Source organism: Callithrix jacchus, chromosome 12 (genome assembly GCF_049354715.1).
Source record: "Callithrix jacchus isolate 240 chromosome 12, calJac240_pri, whole genome shotgun sequence".
In the NCBI taxonomy this organism is placed as follows: domain Eukaryota; kingdom Metazoa; phylum Chordata; class Mammalia; order Primates; family Cebidae; genus Callithrix; species Callithrix jacchus.
In genome coordinates, this window is record NC_133513.1 from 112,968,237 (window position 1) to 112,989,645 (window position 21,409).

General features: G+C 38.9%; 1 protein-coding gene across 2 annotated transcripts in view; it reads left to right on the top strand.

The window, feature by feature from the left end:
* The window catches only part of MCMBP (minichromosome maintenance complex binding protein), a 45,341-nt gene extending 24,270 nt beyond the window's left edge, over positions 1-21,071 (top strand). Inside the window, exons 7-16 of one of the 2 annotated variants that reach the window (XM_002756661.6) lie at positions 1,373-1,524; positions 3,202-3,302; positions 7,719-7,891; positions 8,428-8,551; positions 10,052-10,169; positions 12,190-12,355; positions 13,717-13,850; positions 15,005-15,169; positions 18,789-18,877; positions 19,288-21,071. In XM_002756661.6, the coding sequence (XP_002756707.1) occupies positions 1,373-1,524; positions 3,202-3,302; positions 7,719-7,891; positions 8,428-8,551; positions 10,052-10,169; positions 12,190-12,355; positions 13,717-13,850; positions 15,005-15,169; positions 18,789-18,877; positions 19,288-19,414 (1,349 nt within the window). In that variant the 3' untranslated portion in view covers positions 19,415-21,071. The remainder of the gene's footprint in view (positions 1-1,372; positions 1,525-3,201; positions 3,303-7,718; positions 7,892-8,427; positions 8,552-10,051; positions 10,170-12,189; positions 12,356-13,716; positions 13,851-15,004; positions 15,170-18,788; positions 18,878-19,287) is intronic. The other variant, XM_078346632.1, reaches the window with a different exon arrangement.
* The last annotated feature ends 338 nt before the right edge of the window (positions 21,072-21,409 follow it).

Consider the following 21,409-nt stretch of genomic DNA (forward strand, 5'->3'; position numbering starts at 1 on the left):
ATGCCCGGCCACTTTTTTATTTTTATTAGAGATGGCGTTTCACCATGTTGGCCAAGATGTTCTTGTTCTCCTGAGCTTGTGATCCGCCCACCTTGACCTCCCAAAGTGCTGGGGTTACAGGCGTGAACCACCTTACCTGGCCAATATAATCTTATTTTTACATGTACTTATTTGTGAATATTTCATTCTTTGCAATTTTCTCACATGTAGATTCATATGACCACCACAGTTAAGATCAGGAGTATTTTATTACCTAGATCTCTCAGGTTGCCCTTCTATGCTCATAACCACCACTCTCCTGCCTCTTCCCTCCTCCCAAGTCTCTAGTCTCTGGCAACCACTGGTCTCTTCTCCATCTCTTTTAATTTTGTCATTATAAGAATGTTACAGGGCTGGGCACAGTGGCTCATGCCAGGACTTTGGGAGGCCTAGGTGGGTGGATCACGAGGTCAGGAGTTTGAGACCAGCCTGACTATCATGGTGAAACCCATCTCTACTAAAAATACAAAAATTAGCTGGTGTGGTGGTGCATGCCTGTAATCCCTTCTACTCAGGAGAGTCTCTTGAGGCGGGAGAATCACTTGAACTTGGGAGGCAGAGGTAGCAGTGAACTGAGACCATGCCGTTGCGCTCCAAAGTGGGTGACAGAGCAAGACTCCATCTAAAAAAAAAAAAAAAGAATGTTATACAAATGAAATTGTATATTATGTAAATATTGGGGATTGGCTTTTCTTCAGCACAATTCCCTTAAGATCTATCCCAGTTACTGCATGCGTCAGTAGTTTGTCCCTTTTATTGCTGAGTAGTATTTCATGATATGGCATAATACGATTCTCTTGTTATCATCCCTAAAGTGTAACTACTTCAGGAGTTGGAGTTACTCTTTTAATGACCTGTATATCCCCAACAAGTAGTTTGATTCCTGGTATGTAGCAGATATTAATAAGCATTTGATAAATTAATTGATTGCTGTATAGTTTTATTCTGCTTAATTAGTAGAAAAAGTACATTCTACCAAGGAGTTTTGCTGTGGGTAGACCATGTACTTTTTAAATCAAAGATGTCAAAGTAACCAGACTGCAAATCAGCTTTTCAAAGTGATTATACATGAGATTTGATGGGAGGAATTTGTTGACATCTTATAGTAAGGGAAAAAAGTAAAATTTTTAGATCTTCACGTTTATCTTTGTTCTCTTACTGATCAAACAAAAGACTTTGTTAGTATGTGCTGTTTCTTTAAAAACTGTAACAACTTGAACTTTGCAAGCTCGGAAGCATCATGTATATCAAACTGGGAAGGTGCTTATGGAATGGTCCTTTTTTCCAGAAGGCCTTAGAAAAGACTAAGTGCAATACTGTCCTTTGAATTTAGGGAGTGTTGGTGGTCTTCAATGGTGTGGAGAGCCAAAACGTTTAGAAACCGAAGCTTCTGCTGGGCAACAGATGAACTGTCTGAACTTCTCTTCTCCTTTTGATTTGAATTTTCCATTGCCGGGAGAAAAGGGCCCTGCATGCCTTGTGAAGGTAATAAAACCTTTTGTAGATCTGACATTGACATGTTATATGTCTCAGAAACTAGCTTAGTATCTGAGCATTTTCATTAGCTTTCTTGTCCTGGGCTAGGTAAAGCAAATCACTGCACATTTAATGCCTACAGCAGCAAAAATTTATCATCTTACAGGCTTTCGGTCAGAAATCTGACATGGTCTCACTGGGGTAAACTTAAGGTGCCAGTAGGGCTATATTCCTTTTTTGGAGCCACTAAGGGAGAATTTCCTTGGTTTGTGGCTCCCTCTTCCATATTCATAGCCAGCAACATTGCATTTGTCTGACCATTTTTTTCTTGCTGACATCTTATCTGACCACAACCAGGAAACGTTTCCCAATTTTAAGAATCCATGTGATTACATGGGACCCACCCAGTTAATTGAGGATAATCCCCCCATTTCAAAGTCCTTAATTTAATCACACCTGCACATTCCTTTTGCATGTAAGCTAACATATTCATAAGTTAAAATAATCAAAGAATATTTGAAATGCAGAAGCAGAACAACTTTTAAATTATGTCTGTTCCCTTCTTGTATCATTTCTAACATAGTATTGTCTTCATTTTTGTCTTCCTTCTCTCAGCAAAACCTATTTCTCACTGGTATTTAAAATAGAAGGAATAAAACTGTTAGTAGTGTTTTGATCCTGATAAATGAGCAAGTATTAGAAGGGTCAAAAATGATTGTTAAGGATTTCCATCCTTTGTGCATTTTTTTGTCGTCGTTTTTTGGTTTTTTTTTTTTTTTTTTTTTTTTTTTTGAGACAGTCTCACTCTATTGTTCAGGCTGGTGTGCAGTGGCATGATCTCGGCTGACTGCAACTTCCACCTCCTGGGTTCAGGCAGTTCTCATGCTTCAGCCCCCTAAGTAGCTGGGGTTACAGGCATGCACCACCACACCCAGCTAGTTTTTTGTATTTTTCATAGAGATGGAGTTTCACTCTGTTGGCCAGGCTGGTCTTGAACTCCTGACCTCAAGTGATCTGCCTGACTCAGCCTCCCAAAGTGCTGGGATTTCAGGTGTACCATCACACCCACATTCTCAGTGGTTTTAACTAAAATGGCACTTCAGTCATATGGCACAGGAGCCAGAATTACCACTCTTCCCCCTGCTATGCTTCTACGAGGTCTCATCCGTAAGTGGCCTTGACCACTGCTGAAGTCCATCATGATAGACAATTTGGAAAGTTTTTTTTTTTTAATTGTGAGAAATCTTGTGGTCACTCCAAGTTTTGTGTTAATCCTTCAAATGTTGCATAGTTTATGAATAAACACCAAGTTAGTCATCTTGTTTTTGTTTTTTCCTTTTCTTGGTGTGGTTAATAGGTTTTGAGATAGTGCACATTTCTGGTTTTAACTGTTAGCCTTTGGTGGAAAAACCTTTTTTTTTTTTAATTTTAGGAAAAGCCTTTTTTTTTGGGAAATAGTGTGGTATATTGAAAATAGACATTAGTCTGGAAGTTAGGCATCCTGTGTTTTAGTTTTTAACTTATTTGCTAACTAGCAGAATGATTCTTGGTCTCAATTTATAAAATAAAGGACTTACTTTAAGGTCCATTTCCTGGTCTAAAATTCTAAGATATTAGTACTTCAAGATTAATATCTTAGGCTTTGTGTCTCTTCTAACAGTATGGTTCCATGTGGTCTTTCGTTAGGTTTATGAAGATTGGGATTGTTTCAAAGTAAATGACATTCTTGAGCTGTATGGCATACTGTCTGTGGATCCTGTGCTGAGTATTCTGAATAATGATGAAAGGTGAGTCTGTGTGCTCTTTTTTTGGTCTCCTTTATTTTGATATAATTTTGAGCTTTCAGAAAATTTACAGGATGGTTATAAATAACTCCCTTTTCCCTTTTTCCCAGATGTAAACACTTGTGCCCCATGTGCTTTGTCATTCATTTGTGCTCTCTATGCACACATTTTTCTGAAATACTTGAAAGTTTGTTGCAGAAATCAAACCCTTTTACCCCTCACTACTTGTTAACATTTCCTAAGAGCACTTTTCTCATATTTAATCAGAGTACAGGTATCAAAACTAGGAAATTTGCCACAAATACACAATATGCTAATCCATAATCTATGCTTAATTTCACTAATTGTCTTAAATCATGTTCTTTCTCACACGTCTCCATTCCAGGGTTCAGAAGATGGCTCATTCTCTATTTCTACTGAGTTCATATTGTATTTCTGATTCCAGTTGAGCACCACAGGTGTCATTCTACTTGTTCTTCTTTCTATATGTTAGTGTAACTCTCTTAAACTTGATTCCCAGTTTTCACAATTTAGATAATTTGCACATTTTTACAACATAAGGAAACTTCGGAATTGTTAACTTATACTACTGTAAAACATAAACCTAAGTGACTGGAGTTCAATCTGAAACAGTCCTCAGCCTTTGCGCATTTTTTTTTTTTTTAATGGCCTTGCTACTTTTTTTTTTTTTTTTCCTTAAACAACAGAAATGTATGTCTTGCATATGTTCTGGAGGTTGGGAGGGCCAGAATCAAGGTTACCAGCAGATCTGGTGTCTAGTGACGGCCCACTTCCTTGTTTGCAGATGGCTGTCTTCTCACATGGTAGAGAGCAGAGAGCCTTGATGCTTTTGAAGAGTGTAAGCCAGTTACCAGTTACTTGGGTTAGACTCAACGTTACGTATTTTTGGCAGGAATACTGCAGAAGTGATGTATCCTCAGTAGTTACAGCAGGAGGCATTCGATGTCAGTTTGTCCCATTACTGGTGAGGTTAATTTTCATTAGTTGGTTAAGGTGGTGTCTTCAAGATGTCTTTCTTCTATAAAGTTACATTTTTCTCTTTGTAATTGACAAGTAACTTGGAGGAAGATACTTTGGGACATAAATAATCCAGTTTCTCATTAAACTTTCACCAATTTATTTTAGCATCCATTCATGATTCTAGCTTGAATCAATTATTACTTTGTTGGCAATTCTCTAACTCAGTCATTCCTTCTACTTTTATTTATTGGGATTCTACTATAAAAGAGATGTCTCTTCCATTTTGTTATTCAAGTAATTTGTTTACTTATATTTAGTATGCACAAATTCTGATTTTATTCAATGTTAATGTCATTATTTTGAGACCCAGATTTTTCTAGATTTGGCTAGTGGTAGCCACTTTAAGCAGGTGCTGGTTCCTTTTTGTGAGATGATCTTATCATTTTTGTTTGTTTGTTTGTTTTTGAGACAGCCTTGCTCTCTCACCCAGGCTGGAGTGCAGTGGCGCAGTCTCGGCTCACTGCAACCTCTGCCTCCCGGGTTCAAGAGATTATCCTGCCTCAGCCTCCTTAGTAGCTGGGACTGTAGGCAAGCACTGGCATATTGAGCTGTTGCAGCTTCATCATATACTTTGAAGATCTGAGCTCTAGATGTGCTTATTGGTACTGGGTTAGCTTTGCATCTAGGCCCTTACAGTAGACAGAGCTAGGATACATGCAACGTATGTATACATATGTCTGCATACACATTTAAATGCATACATGTACTCACACATACATATGTTTTATATATTTCTAAAGTCTATGAAAAACCATATTTCTGATTCCAGTTCAGCACAACAGGTGTCATGTGTTCCAGTTATTCTCCTGTCTATATTTATGACTTCTTTTTCTAACAGATTTGATTCCCATTATCCACAATCTATCATTTGCCCATTTCTACCATATACAGAAGGGAATTTCAGAATTGGTAAGCTATACCACTACAAAGCATAAACCTAGTAATTAGTGTTCAATACACGTTTCCAGTTCAGTTTTATTTCAGAATGCAGCTGTGTAGCCAGAGCTGTCTTCCAGTTACTCAAGTAACTTCTTCCCATTCAGTGTAATTTTATTATTTTACTTAGATTCATTTATGTCTGATTATGGTTCACTTCCGTTTTTTCTCGATCCTTACTGGTTTTTTGTTTTTAATAAAGGAAACATTAATATTGTTGCCAAATTCGAACTACAAAATGATACTCTGTGGTGTCATTCTCAGCTATCCCCATACCTGCTGTCTGTTCCCACCCAGCTTCCTTAGGGAACCATAGTTTCTGGTTTATCCTTTCTGGATTTCTTTTTTGTAAAAAATAAGTAGATATGTGTATATTTTATTTTTACCTCTTTCTTCTATAACAGGTAGCATATAGTGTACTCTTTTACACTTTTTTTTAATTAACATATGTTGGAAATCTAGATCTTCCTCGTTTTTGTTTTGCTTTGAGAATGCCAAAAGCAAGGGCTGATGTCTCTCCACCAGAGTCCTCTTGTTGAAGACTGGACATTCATTGTCTTGGTTTCTGTGGAGGATGAATTTAACATTTTTCACAGTTAAAAAAAAAAGGTACAAAACAAAAATTTTAAACAATTTTAAATAAGCTTAATCCCTTAATAGAATGTAAAATTGTTCATTTTGGCAATTTCTGGTTATGATGACTTTCCTGTTTAGTTACTTCCCTATTGATGCAGTTTAGTTTAGAAGCTGTATTAGTCAGGATTCTCTGAAGTGTCAGAACTAATATGATGGATGAATATATGAAGGGGAGTTTATTAGAAGAATTGACTCACACAGTCACAAGGCAAAATCCCGCAGTAGGCCCTCTGCAAGCTGAGGAGGAAGGAAACCAGTCCAAGTCCCAAAACCTCAAAAGTAGGGAAGCCGATAGTGCAGCCTTCAGTCTGTGGCTGAAGGCCTGAGAGCCCCTTGCAAACCACTAGTGCAAGTCCAAGAGTCCGAAAGCTGAAGAATTTGGAGTCAGATGTTGGAGGACAGGAAGCATCCAGCATGGGAAAAAGATGGAGGCCAGAAGACTCAGCCAGTCTGCTCTTTGCATACCTGCCTTTATGCTGGCAGCTGATTAGATGGTACCCACCCAGACTGAGAGTGGATCTGCCTCTCCCAGTCCACTGACTCAAACATTAATCTCCTTTGGCAGCACCCTCACAGACACACCCAGGAACAATACTTTGCATCCTTCAATCCAGTCAGGTTGACACTCAGTGTTAACCATGGAGGATAAAAGGTCAGACAAGCAGACAGCCTGGGTTGGAGTCCTAACTTGGCCGCTTACTAGCTGTGTGACTTTAGGCTTGGTTTCCTCGTTGTAAGTAAGGTAGATAGGAGGTTTTGGTGAATTTGTACGTGTAAAGCATTGAACATTGTCTGTTACATGGTACGTACTATGGAAAAGGTTATGCTTGTATTAAAATATATAGGAGTATGAATTTATTACTTCAGTGTCTATAGAGTCTATAAAGTCAGGATCTAAAAATACTTAGTCATTTATTTCAGTCATCTCACAAATCTATCATCTGCAAATTAATTTAGCAAATCTGAAAAATTCATACTTTCATTGCTTGTCTACTCAGTATTCGAGGGATTATGTAATAAAATTTAGGGAAAACAATTAGCAAGATAGGAAATGAATGGATTCTCCACACACTGAATAATATAGATACTGGATGACTTTCAAGAAAAAGACCCCAGATTTTGAGATGTGCTGTTAAGTTTTTGATGCCTCAGTGGATAGTTAAGGAGTACCTGTGTTTTGAAATAACCTAATGAGTGATATCCTATATTCCGTTTATTGCAGTGCTTATAAAAAATCCCAGCACTTTGAGAGGTTGAGGCAGGTGGTTCACTTGAGTTTAGGAGTTTGAGACCAACCTGGCCAACAAAGCGAAACCCCCTCCCTATAAAAATACAAAAATGAGCCAGGTGTGGTGATGCACACTTGTTGTCTACTTGTCTAAAAGTCTAAACGCAGCTAAAGTCTAAAACATTAGCTGCTTGTCTAAAACAAGTAGCTAATCTTAGCTACTCAGGAGGCTGAGGCACGAGAATCGCTTGAACCCAGGAGGCAGAGGTTGCAGTGAGCTCAGATTGCACCACTGCACTCCAGCCTGGGCAACACAGTGAGACTCCATCCCCCCCTCCAAAAAAAAAAAAAATGTTACTGGGAAATGGAATGAATGCATATTTCATGATATGTCTTAACAAGCCTGAAGTCTGTGTGATGTAACACTAGAATGAAAGGCCACTTTCTGTTCTCTAAGAAGATGTACAGGTAGAAATATTCTTGGCTTTAATTCTAATTTTGTTTTCCAAGATGCATATTGTTTTTGCATCTATGCAATTGATGTATCTCTAAATTGAAACTTCATCGTCTCTCCGCAGGGATGCTTCTGCACTGCTAGATCCAATGGAGTGCACAGACACAGCAGAGGAGCAGAGAGTACATAGTCCTCCTGCTTCATTAGTGCCGAGAATTCATGTGATTTTAGCCCAGAAGTTGCAGCACATCAACCCGTTATTGCCTGCCTGCCTTAACAAAGAGGAGAGCAAAACCTGTAAGTCTAAGTGTTACAGCCTAGTGAACTATTGACTGTTAGCCTCAGTGTATGTCCAGAGCTGCCTGTAACGTGCTCATAGAGGAATTAAGAGTCAGATCCTCATTCATCACAATAAGTGTTTTTAGTAATCTCTCTCTCGTTGCCCTATTTTTCTCTTACATTAATCCTTTTTATTGAAATGAGGACAAAAAAGGAGTATACAAGGCCAGGCATGGTGGCTCACTGCTGTAATCTCAGCACTTTGGGAGGCTGAGGCAGGAGAATCACTTGAACTCAGGAGGCAGAAGTTACAGTGAGCCCATATCACCTCATTGCAGTCCAGCCTGGGCAAAAAGAGCGAAATTCGATCTCAAAAAAAAGGAGTATACAAACTGTCATATTTTTAAAATTAGCATCACTTATGGATGCTGTGTTCAGTTTTACTAGCTGTCTTTTGAATTGTAGTGCTTTTGTTCACGTAGTTACTTTTTTACCTAAGACACTTGAGAGGAACTGGTGTGTGGTCCTGACTCTGGTCTCCCTTTCTCCTCTAGTTGTTTCAAGTTTCATGTCTGAATTGTCTCCAGTCAGAGCAGAACTTCTTGGGTTCCTCACTCATGCTCTTCTGGGGGATAGTTTGGCTGCCGAATACCTTATATTACATCTCATCTCCACAGTGTAAGTGCTGTATCCTGGTGGGAATTAAGGGAGTTTGGTCTGTGTAGAAAGTGGAAGAGCAGGAAGATTGCTGGTGTAATTTGTGTGTGTTCGTTATTAGGCTTCATCAAGTAGTTTTTATCTGTTCAGTGTAACAAGTGTTATACCAAATCACAAACAAATTCCTTTTCTCACAGTTTCATATTGAGCATTTTGATTATGTCCCCTTAACTTTTAGAGCCAAAATCAGATAAAGCATTGGTTGCCAACCTTTTTGGCACCCAAGGACCCATTTCATGAAAAGACCATTTTTCCATGAACCAGAGTGGGGATGGGTACAGGATGAAATTGTTTCACCTCAGATCATCAGGTGTTAGATTCTCATGAGGAGCACACAAATGCACAGTTCACAATAGGATTCACACTCCTGTGAGAGTCTGATGCCACTGCTGATCTGACAGTAGGTAGAGCTGGGGCGGTAATACTTGCTCACCACTGTTCACCTCCTGCTTTGTGGCCTGGTTCCTAACAGGCCATGACCAGTACCGGTCCACAGCCTGGGACTTGGGGATGCCTGAGGTAAAGGACTTGGCTGATGAGTAAAATGAGCTACTTTGTCCCTTTTGCATTCTGAACACTTTATATGTCCTAAGGCTCCCACATCATGTGCACACTTAACGTGGACAGTGACACTAGCACCACATCCCTTGACTCCACTGTTTCTTTGTTTTCTGATTTTAAAACTAATGTGGGCCTTTGACAAGTAACAAGAACATAAAGAAGGAAATGCACATCATCTGTGATTTCATCACTTAGAACCTCCATTAACATTTTGGTACACGTTCATTGATTTTTGTTTACATATGTGTACATCCCTGCATGGATCTTAGTTATATTCTAAGCACAGATCCGTGTCTTGTTTTTTAACAACTGATATATATTAAACGTTTTCCCATCATAATGCTTCATGAACTTTGTATTGGCTGCAAACTATTTCACTATACGGTTGTACCATACTGTAACAGTTTCCCTAAATGTTAGGTTTTCCTAACTTTTCTCTATTATAAAGTTGCAGTAAACATCTTTGTGCTGTAAATCTTATCTTTTCTCAGATTGATCTGTGACAGTAGTACATAATGGTTGAGAGCACAGACTCTGGAACCAAACTACCTGGATTAATATCCCAGCTCTATCAGCTTCTGGCTAGATGAACATGTTGCTTATTATCATCTCTGTGCCTCAGATTTCTCATCTGTAAAGCAAAGACAACAGTACCTGCCTCCGAATGTTTCGAGGTTAAATGAGGAAGCATTTACATACTCAGAACAGTCTTTGGCACATGATAGCAGCGCTTGTGTCCAAACATTGGCTTTTACTTTTACTGCGGTTATTCTGATATAACTGGTCGAGAGTATTCTGGTTTATATTTAATGACAACATTAAGCTAATTTTTCTATTCTTTGCTTTTCGATAGAAATCAGGAAATCACTTCAGCATCTTATTGATTTCTTTCTTTTCTAGATATACAAGAAGAGACGTTCTTCCACTAGGAAAATTTACAGTTAACTTGAGTGGTTGCCCACGGAATAGTACCTTCACAGAACACTTATATCGAATTATTCAACATCTTGTTCCAGCAGTAAGATGAATATAAATATGTATTATAAACCTAAGCACACTTAACAAATCCATCTATCTTTCATTCAACCCAAATATTTAACTTAGAGATATAATAGATCTTATTTAAGGGGAAACAAACCCTGCCAAGTTACATAATTTAAAATGTACTTTCCCCTAAACGTTTCACTTTTTTTTTGTCTAAGCACAAATTTCTGTCAGTCTTAACAATTAATACAATTGCAGTAACTCCCTTAAAATTATACTCTGTTGATACCCATTTGTTTGTGCAATTTGCCATCCTTTTTGCGCACTAAAATCTTAAATCTAAATGAACTCTAAATTATAGGAGCATAATTCTTTTAGCTGAGGTAATAAAGTTCTTTGTCTCCATTTACCCAGTTTTAATTCCTGTTTGGAAAGTTGAGCTCACTTTATTTGCCAGGGTATCTAGAATGCAGTATTTGTGTGGTGCTAGGATCTTGGGAACAGGGGAATTGCTTCTGATTAGCTGTGTGACTGAAAATAGTGATCCCTTCTTTGGAAATTGAAGAGGTTGCACTAGATCCTCATTGAACCAAATGTATTGAGTGTCTCAGTGCTAGCACTCGTCCAGGCCCTCAGAAGCACAAGTGGACCAGAATACTCCAGCAATTCTCAGTCTCCTTAGACTCACTTGACACTCTGAAAAACGTATTAGTACTCAAAGTGCTGTTTTTCACATTTTTCATGTTATATTTATCATTAATTTACCAAATTAGAAGGTAAAGCAAATATATTTATTAAAAATAAAAAACTACATATAGACAAATATTTTTATAAAAACAACTTTTCACAAGCCAAAAATGGTTAGTGATAAAAACAACATTGTTTTACATTTTTGCAAGTCTGTTTAATGTCTGGATTAATAGGAGACAACAGATGCTTGTATCTGCTTCTGCCTTCAGTCTGTTGTAATTTGAGGTTTTGGTTGAAGTATATAAAGGAAAGCTGGCCTCACACAGTTGGAAAGGTAGCTGGTAAAGGATGGTTTCAATAGCCTTTGTAGGTAACTTGGTGCTGGCCTGTGATAGTAGACCAAAACTATCCACATGACGTTTTCTTTTTTTTTTTTTTTTGAGATGGAGTTTCGCTCTTGTTACCCAGGCTGGAGTGCAATGGCGCGATCTCGGCTCACCGCCACCTCCGCCTCCTGGGTTCAGGCAATTCTCCTGCCTCGGATAAAATTCATTAGTCTCACACATTGAAAGGATCTTTTCTTCATACATGATTTTGACCTGATTGACCCCAGAAAAGTGTTTGAGCAATTCCCTGGGGATTCTCTGGACCCCATTTTGAGAATTATTGAAACAGTCAGATCCTTTGCCCTTACGGAGTTTAGGTAAAGGACCAACAAATAAATTAAGCCATGGTAGGTCATTTAAGCTTCCCTAAGCTCCCCTGTTTTTTTAGATTCACTGAGCTAATGTATAAAACACCTCTAAATTTTGGCAATACGTCTTACCTCTTCCTTGACAGCCTTCCCCCGAAGGGGTAGAATAATGATTGTTGTATAAAGCAGAGCACAGAGTGTTGAGAGTGGTGGCTCAGGAGCTGGAGGAGGAGCATAGATGGGTCGCTTACTCATTAGACTAAAGAAGAAGGTGCACACAGCCGGGAGCCATGTCCTGAGAGCTGCAGCATGTCACCACAGCTCAGTGTGCTCTGCTCCTTGATTTTTCTCTGAAAAGTTTCTTCAAAAATGTCTATGATGAATGAATGTAATTTTAACTCAAAGAATATAGAGGAAAATTAAACTTTTCTCTCCCCATCTTGAAGAATAAAATTAATATTTCCTTTTTACTAGCTTGCATTAGGTGAAAGAAGTTAGGCTTTGGGATATTTAATATTTGTACGTCAGTTATCTACCATTTGTTTCATTGGTTAAATTAAAATTGGTAAGATCACTTTTTCCATATGAAACACAGTGTTTAACTCCAAGTGCATATTTCTTAAAACAGGGAAACTTAAATTCTTGTTCACTAAAAAATTTTCCTTTGCAGTCTTTTCGTCTGCAGATGACTATAGAGAACATGAACCATTTGAAATTCATTCCCCACAAAGACTACACAGCCAATCGCTTGGTCAGTGGGCTCCTCCAGCTGCCCAGCAATACTTCCCTTGTAATTGATGAGACTCTCCTAGAACAGGGGCAGCTGGATACCTCAGGTACGTACATAGAAATTTCCCTTCCATTTCTGACTTCGTTCTTGCTAAAGCCAGATCTAGGGGTAACTTTCTGAAGAGTATGGACAAAGACAAATTCACATTTAGCAAGTATGTAAGATAAAGGCTTGACATGTAACTTTGATTAAAGCATATATTAAAAACTAATCAAATTGTATAAACCAACTGTGTTTTGCCATAGTATTCTGAAAATAGTACAGTAGAACAGTTGGGTTTTTATTTTTTTGGTGGGGGAGTAGAGACAAGGTTTCACTATGTTGCCCAGCTAATCTTGAATTCCTGGGCTCAAGTGATCCTCCTGCTTTGGCCTCCCATAGTGCTGGGATTAAAGGCGTGAGCCACTGCACCTGCCCAAAATAGCTTTTTAAAAGCTGAAATGGGGCCAGGCACAGTGGCTCACGCCTGTAATCCCAACAGTTTGGGAGGCTGAAGCCGGAAGATCATGAGGTCAGGAGCTCGAGACCAGCCTGGCCAACATGGTGAAATCCTGTTTCTACTAAAACAAAACAAAAATTAGCCACACACGTGGCACACGCCTCTAATCCCAGCTACTTGGGAGGCTGAGGCAGAATTGTTTGAACCTGGGAGGCGGAGGTTGCAGTGAGCAGAGATCGTGCTACTGCGCTCCAGCCTGGGCAACAGAGCAAGAAAAATGAATGAATGAATGCTGAAATGGGAGGAAGCTTTGCTTTTAGTCATTTAATACTTCAAAAGAGAAGTGTAGAAAAGATCTAATAAAACATTTTTCACCTCCAGTTGTAAAGCTTTTAAATGGGTTTCAGAGAATCTCTAAAAAAAATGATAGATCAAATGGTTTGAACTAACTTCAGTTATGGAACATATTATAAAATGACAAGAAAGCAGACTTTTATCTGTGCTCAAATGAAGACAATTAAGATTATACTGCTGGTGATCAGTTCAAGAGGTAAAGGTAGAATTAAAAAATGAGGTAGACTGGGCATCTTTGAGGCAAAGGGGAATATAAAATCAGTAAATTTCACTAGCCTGGTCTACATATGAAGATAGTTTCAGTCCTTTCTTACTTCAGCCCTGTGGCTACACCACCTAGAAATAATCGTACTTACTCGGGAACTATTTTATGTCTAGGTGCATACCAGATGCTAGGTATTAGATTTGTGGCAGGGGGTCTTGGCCCCAGAAAGTTCTACTTTGACTAAGACTGTTGTAAGCCTACACACTTAGTGACGTTTAGCTTAGTAAACTGGCCAGTGCCTCATACCCAAGCAGTAGAAACTTGATGGCTTATTATCAGTGTCAGCAAAACTGATTTGTTTATAGATGATTAAAGTCAAATGACTGAAAATGTTTTCTTGCTTTTGTAGGTGTTCATAATGTGACTGCCCTGAGCAACCTCATAACGTGGCAGAAGGTGGATTATGACTTCAGCTATCATCGGATGGAATTCCCCTGCAATATTAACGTTTTCATTACTTCGGAGGGGAGGTCACTCCTCCCGGTATGATGAGTCATTTTTAAATGGAGGGAGGTTGACATTGGAAAAATATCTAGATTTTTGCAGTGTCTTGGTACTGCTTGTTAATAAGTTAAATTTGTTGTAAAAAACGGTGACTGCTGATTATCAAGGGAATTGAGTATTTTGCACTGCCAGGGATGAAAACCTTACATCTACCAAGCTCAGGTATCAGCAAGTCACAAGGCTAGAAAGGCTGTTGGCAGCAGAAACTCCCACATCTGAGTATAGAAAGATTGCCTGATTTTAACATCTAGACTTCTGTCTTGCTGCCTTTGACCCATTGTTTTCTGTTAATCTTATGTGAAAAATATTTAGAGTTTCTTTTAAAATGTCCTTGGTCACTTGATAGCTATTTTCATGCTTTACAGTGAAATGCTCTGGTATGCCCTCAGAATGGCTCGTAAGGAGAGCTTTTAATTCTGAGGATGGTGGGAAATGCTCCCAGTTGTCAAATGGTGCAGTCTGTATCATAGTATTCACCTGCAATTGATGAGAAACAGCCTTTGACTAAGAATGGAACCGCTAAAGGATATGTTTTCTTGTATGCAAGTATGACAAACCTTTTTAATTAACTGCTTTTTTAGAGGTTGACTACATTTTTGTATGCTCACTAATACTACTGAGGAAACATAACTAACCAAGGAAAAGCTAACTTTCATAATTACTGCTGAGGTAGTTATAAAGCATGTAAGCCAGTATTAAAAATAGATTTTCACCGGGTGCAGTGGCTTGTGCCTGTAATCCCAGCACTTTGGGAGGCCAAGGCAGATGGATCGTGTGAGCCCACAACTTTGAGGCCGGCCTGGGCACCATGATAAAACTTATCTCTACAAAAAATACAAAAAATTAGCCATGTGTGGTGGTGTGTGCCTATGGTCCCACTAATCAGGGTGAGGTGGAAAGATCACTTGAGCCTGGGAGGCAGGTTGCAGTGAGCTGTGATCATACCACTGCACTCCAGCCTGGGTGACAGAGCAAAACCTGTCTTACGCATATATAAAAAAACAGTATTATTCCCTCGCCTTAAATAACAAATGGTATTTTCTAATTCCCGTAGGGGCTGACAGAGATGTTGCATCTTTCTTTAAAAATGTAGTTTAGGAACTCAGAAAATACAGTGTACTCTCTCTTTTCAGGCAGACTGCCAGATTCACTTACAGCCCCAGCTTATTCCACCAAACATGGAGGAGTACATGAACAGCCTTCTCTCAGCGGTGCTGCCTTCTGTGCTGAACAAATTCCGAATTTATCTAACCCTTTTGAGATTCCTGGATTATAGCATATCTGATGAAATAACCAAGGTATGTCTGGTTTAAAATAAAGGATTTCCCTGTGTTGCATATTCCCCAATTTACATTTATCATAATTACTGATAAGGTAGTTTTGCTATTTGTTTTCTCTTTCCTTTATTATTCCATTATTGTCTTTTTGTTTGAAATAGATATTTTCTTTTCTTTTTTTTTTTTTGAGATGGAGTTTTGCTCTTGTTACCCAGGCTGGAGTGCAATGGCGCGATCTCAGCTCACCGCAACCACCGCCTCTTGGGTTCAGGCAATTCTCCTGCCTCAGCCTCCTGAGTAGCTGGGATTACAGACACGTGCCACCATGCCCAGCTAATTTTTGTATTTTTAGTAGAGACCGGGTTTCACCATGTTGACCAGGATGGTCTTGATCTCCTGACCTCGTGATCCACCCGCCTTGGCCTCCCAAAGTGCTGGGATTACAGGTGTGAGCCACCGTGCCGAAATTGATATTTTCCATGTCCCATTTTAATCCCTTGAAGTTTCTTACTTACTTAGTGGTTGCCCTGGGGGGATAAACTTAACGTGTTAGCTATAGTTATCTATTAAGGATTAATGCCAGTTTGTTTAGTTATTTTTAATTAAAATTTTTGTGTGGGTAATGCCAGTTTAATTATATTATACAAAGACTTTGCCCCTTTTTAATCTTGTTCCTTCTCCCCTCTCTTGTACTGCTATTGTCATACAATTACACCTCTATACATTTTATGTCCATCAACACATTTAGAATTACTGCTTTTGCAGTTGTCTTTTAAATTAGAGGAAAAAAGTTCTAAATGGAAAAGATGGTTGTACTCTGTTTTCTATTTACCTATGCAGTCACTTTTACCAGCATCCTTTATTTCCTCATGTGGGTTCATGTTACTGTCTAGTATCTTCTCAGCATGAAGAACTCCCTTCAGTGTTTCTTGCATGGCAGGTCTACTTGTGCAAATTCTTTTTGTTGTTGTTGTTTTGAGACGGTCTCACTTTGTCACCCAGGCTAGAGTACAGTGTTGTGATCATGGCTCACTGCAGCCTCAATCCTCCTAGGCTCAAGCGATCCTCCCACTTCAGTCTCCTGAATGGTTAGGACCACAAGCATGTGCCATTGGGTGCAGCTAATTTTTTTTTTTGTGGAGATGAGGGGGGAGTCCCCCTATGTTGCCCAGGCTAGTCTCAAACTCCTGGGTTCAAGTGATCCTCTTGCCTTGGCCTCCCAAAATTCTGGGATTAGAGGTGTAAGCCACCATGCCCAGCTCTCTTTAAGTTTTTGTTTATCTGGGTATCTTAAATTCTCCTTAAGGCTAGTTTTGCTGGATGTAGAATTCTTGGCTTATACTCTTTGTCTCATTTCAAATATGTCCTCCCACCACTTTCTGGCCTCTGGTTTCTGCTGAGAAGCTAGCTAGTTTCTGATGAGGATCCTTTGTACACACCAAGTCATTTTTCTCTCACTGCTTTCAAGATTCTTTGGCTTTTGACAGACTATGATGTGTCTACTTGTAGATCTCTGAGTTTATCCTACATGGAGTTTGTTGAGCTTCTTGGAAGTGCAGAATAATTCACATTTTGGGGAAATTTTCAACGAATTTGGGGAGGTTTTGGCCATGTTTCTTTCTGCCTTGCTTCTCCCTCCTCTCCCTCTGATGCTCACTATCTGATGCTGTTTTTAATGGTATCCCACAGGTCTTCAAGGCTCTGTTCATTTTTCCTCATTCTTTTTAGTTGTTTCTTACACTCATCTTAGTGAAAGCTTATCTTCAGGTTTAGTGATTGTCTGCTGCCTAATCAAATCTGAGCACCTCTAGATATTTTTACTATATTTTTCAACTCCAGAATTTTTGCTTCTTCTAAAAAATTACTTTTTATTGATATTCTATTTGGTGAGACATCATTCTCATATTTTCTTGAAGTTCTTTATATGTGGTTTTCTTTAGTTATTTGAATGCTTAAAATAGCCAATTTAGAGTCTTTCTGTCTAATGTTTGAGTTTCCTCTGGGACAGTTTCTACTGACTCCCTTTTCCCCCAGGAGTGTGAGCCATACCTTCTTGTTTCTTTGTGCTTTTTTGTTGAAAACCAGACATTTTATTTGATTGGTTGATGGGGTCTCATTCTGTCACCCAGGCTGGAGTAGTACAGTAGCATAGTCACAGTAAATTCCTGGGCTCAGGTGATCCTCTTGCCTCAGTAGCTGAGATTGCAGGTGTGCGCCACCATGCCTAACTAAAGTTTTGTTTTGTTTTTTTGTAGAGATGAGGTCTTGTTTTATTGCCCAGGCTGGTCAACTCCTGGCTTCAAGTAGTCCTCCCACCTTGGCTTCCCAGTGTGCTGGGATCATAGGCGTGAGCCACCACGCTAGCCACAACCAGACATTTTAAATAATATAATATGGCAACTCTGCTTTGGAAGTCAAGACTCTGGAAATTAAACCTACTTAGGATTTATTGTTGTTGCTATTTGTTATTGTTGGTAGGTTGTTTAGTAACTTTTTTGACTAATTTATAACGTTTGTATCTTTGTCACATGTGGGCACTGAAGTCTTTGCTGTTAGTTTTGTGGTTAATGATTGGAAAGAAATTTTCTTAAATGCCAAGAAATTTTCTTTCTCCCAGTTGGTCTCCCAGTCTAAGGGTGAATAATAATCATAAATAAAAGTAAAAGCTGGGTCAAGCCTTCAACACTTAGCCTTTTACAATTTACAAGCCTGCCTTAGTCTTCATTTCCTGCTTGCACAGAGCCTCCAGGTTATCCAGAGGTGGGAGTTGAAGGTCTCTGAGCATGTCTGCAGCCTTCTAAGTTCCTAGGAGTTACATATGTGAGGTTTTCAGAGCCCTCTGCAGACATCTCATTTCCCAACTAGCTTTTCCGTTTAAGGGTTTGGGTTAGCCTGTTTGCCACAACTGTTATCCAGTGTGTCACGTAGCTAAAGTGATTGACAATTTCTTCTGATTGTTTTTGATAAATGCCCTGGGGAAAGAGGTGGTTCATAGTAGACAGGCTTCCAGTCAGGTTACATGAAGAAAACCTTGTAAATGGTTATTCCAGGGAGCCACTAGACAGGTGGTCAGAAGACAGTTCTTTGGAAATGGCACTTTGAAAGAGCTCTAGCCCTGTTCTTTTTCCAGTGGCTGCCAGGCTGTTGGTTTTTGAAGCTTATTAACATCACCTGGAGGGGAAGACGGTAGAATATAGGAATAGGACATGTTAAAATGCCAACAAGCCTCAACATTCTTGCCGATAATCACCTGGTTTTCTTGCATAAATGCTCTCTGGATTGCTGCAAGTGTGGTTTTATTTCCAGAGTTTTAAAAAAGTTGATTTTGATCGATGTTCTTAAAGTAGAGACAGTTTTCTGCAGTCCTTTCTCTGCCATTTTCACTAGCATCACTTTTCCCTTTGTTGAAAAGCATTGTTTCCTATGCCAGTTGCCGATTTATATGTTTGCTTGACCTTAAATGAATCTTGAGTTTCATTATTTTTCACCAGCATTATTTATGTATATGCTTTGGTACATTCCCTATTGTCTCCTTTGTCTAAGGGGTTGACATCCTCATTTTCACATCAGTCAAGGAACCATGTTAATTTTCTCTTTCTTACAAAAATGCATGTCATTTACATTTACTCTTTTGATAAAGGCAGTTGAAGATGACTTTGTGGAAATGCGGAAGAACGACCCTCAGAGCATCACTGCTGATGATCTTCACCAGCTGCTCGTGGTGGCTCGGTAAGTGGTGCATGTCCATCATTGCTTTTTCGCTGAGCTTGTGTATATAAATCTTCTCAGTTATTCAGCAGTAACTGAGCCAGACTTCTGAAAACAAAAATGAACTTTTCCTTTTAAAAACGCTGTATGAAAGGGCTCATTGAGGGGCAATCAAGGTTGACTGGTGATCCCTTCAGTGGAACAGGCATGCTGCTTGTTCTCTAAGCTTCAAAGAGTGAGCCACCCTCCAATTCTGACTCTTCAAAGATTTCTTTGTAGAAGTCGAACTTGGCTATTGACTTGTGTGTAACTACCAGACGGTCTTGTCTCCCATACGTGGTTTGTATTTTACAAAGTATTCCTAGGTCTTCAAAAAATGTAAGACTTACTGTCCCAGTTCTAGACTTAAATTTGTTTGTATTTCAAACCAGGTGTCTATCTCTCAGTGCTGGTCAGACAACGCTGTCAAGAGAACGATGGCTGAGAGCAAAGCAGCTGGAGTCTTTAAGAAGAACGAGGCTTCAGCAGCAAAAATGTGTGAATGGAAATGAACTTTAAAAATCTGATACCTATGAAGAGCAATGGGCAAATTGTAGCCACATAATTGTAAAGTTCAGATATTCATTTATACCACATTGTTTTATAGGTAATTTCTATCACAAACCAATGACGTTTCCTTAAGCCTGGTTAACATCTGATGTTTATATGATACGCAGTAAGGACTTTTACCTTACTGATTTCATGGAGCTTTTGAAGTTTGTTTTATAATTATATAAATTAGTAATGATGTAAAAAAAAAGTATTTGATATTAAAAGTTTAATATTGATAATGTTCCTGATTATACCATTTCCTTAGCTTCAGTGGAGTCATAGGCCAGACTGTTGAAATGCTGAGATGAAGAAGGTTGTTGCAATTTCAAAGTCCGATGAGTTATGCGCTTCAGGTTTTTGTTTTCCAGTTAGCAGTGGGTTGGGTGCATTCAGTAGTCCCAACGCTGGGGATGGAGGCGTGCTTCCACTGATTCACATGACTACGTGAAATTCTGTACTGTCATTTCCCAGACGTTTGGCCACAGAAACTTTTTCCCACTTAACATTTGTTAAGAGCCTGCAAAATAGACTTTTATATGGCAGTGGTTCCCAGACTTTTGTATTTCATGGACCAGTAGTAATATTTCCAAAAATTTGGGGGACTGTAGGGTTGCCAATTTACGTTGCCAAGTAATCTGAATAAATCACTGTATTGTCACCTTTTTTTTTTTTTTCGTAAAAGGTCAATCTCAGAATAATAGTTCTTTAAATGGAATGAATGTAGCTTTTGGGGGCAAAATAAACCAAGATACACCATTTTCCTTATTTTCTTCTATCCCAGTGCATTTTAGAACCATGCATAAGGGAATGCTATGCCACAAAGTTTTGCCCAAATATGAAAACAAAATAGCAAACTTAAAAAACAGTACCCCCTTTAGAAAGTTTTTTTCCTAATGTCATTTAGTTGCTTTGATTGTATTTGGATTTTTAGCATTTTATATGAGTTTTTCAGTTGGTTCCACGTACATTAAATCAGCTAACATCTGCCGCTCCAGCAACAGCCTCATACAACTGCAGGTATGTTTTCTCCAGAACAGTTAGTTTTCATAGTGCAAACTAACAAACTATATAGTATCATGGTTATGACAACCAGAATTTCCAAAGGTTAGGATGTTACCTTTTAAGCTGTCAGTGGTATCAAGACTTAACTTCTTTTAGTGAGTAACTTACTTAGTTGGAGACGGACAAAGGATCGAGTAAATTTTTTTCCTGTAAGGCCTAACTTAAAATTGTAACCAAGGAAACAGGGTCAGCCTTGAAAAATTGAGGAATTCATTATACCTAATAACTGACGTAAAAATCACTAGTTGTTCAACTTTTCCTAAACTCAAATCTATTTTTATAAACTAATGTAAATAATGTTTATATAATTTAACTGGTTTTCTTTTTAAAACTGGTAGACTAGACCTTCATTAAACTTTAGAAATAAAATGAAGGCTTAACTGGATTTGTGAGGATAAAACACATTTTCTTTAACTGTCCTCAAGCAAAGTAGATTAGTCATCATGTGTTTTTTGTGCCAATGTAAATTATAATTTACCAAAGAAAAGTATATAAATTGCTTGGTCTTGCAGAAAAGTTTCCTTGAAAGAAACTTTCCAGTAAATAAAACTTCCCAAATGAACAGTAATGTGAGCTGTTTTTCATGGATAAGATTCACCATCCCATATGATCTGTGTGGGAAGAAACCATGTCCTGGTGGAGATATGAAAGAGCTGAACTGAAGAGGAGATGGTGCGAGAGGCCTTCCTGTTCAACGCCCCTCCCCCCCGCCGCGGAGTGGAGTGCAGCGCTTGGCTATGGAAGCCCTTTGTCCCTTACCTGTATACATGGATGGACAGTCGAGTGTGTTGCTCTGATTTAAGGTACAGTGTTAATCCTGTGTGAATGGCCAGGAAACTGAGCAGACTCCTGTATAACCATTTGGAACTTTGCCTTAATTTTTCAGAAATCCCTTTCAAA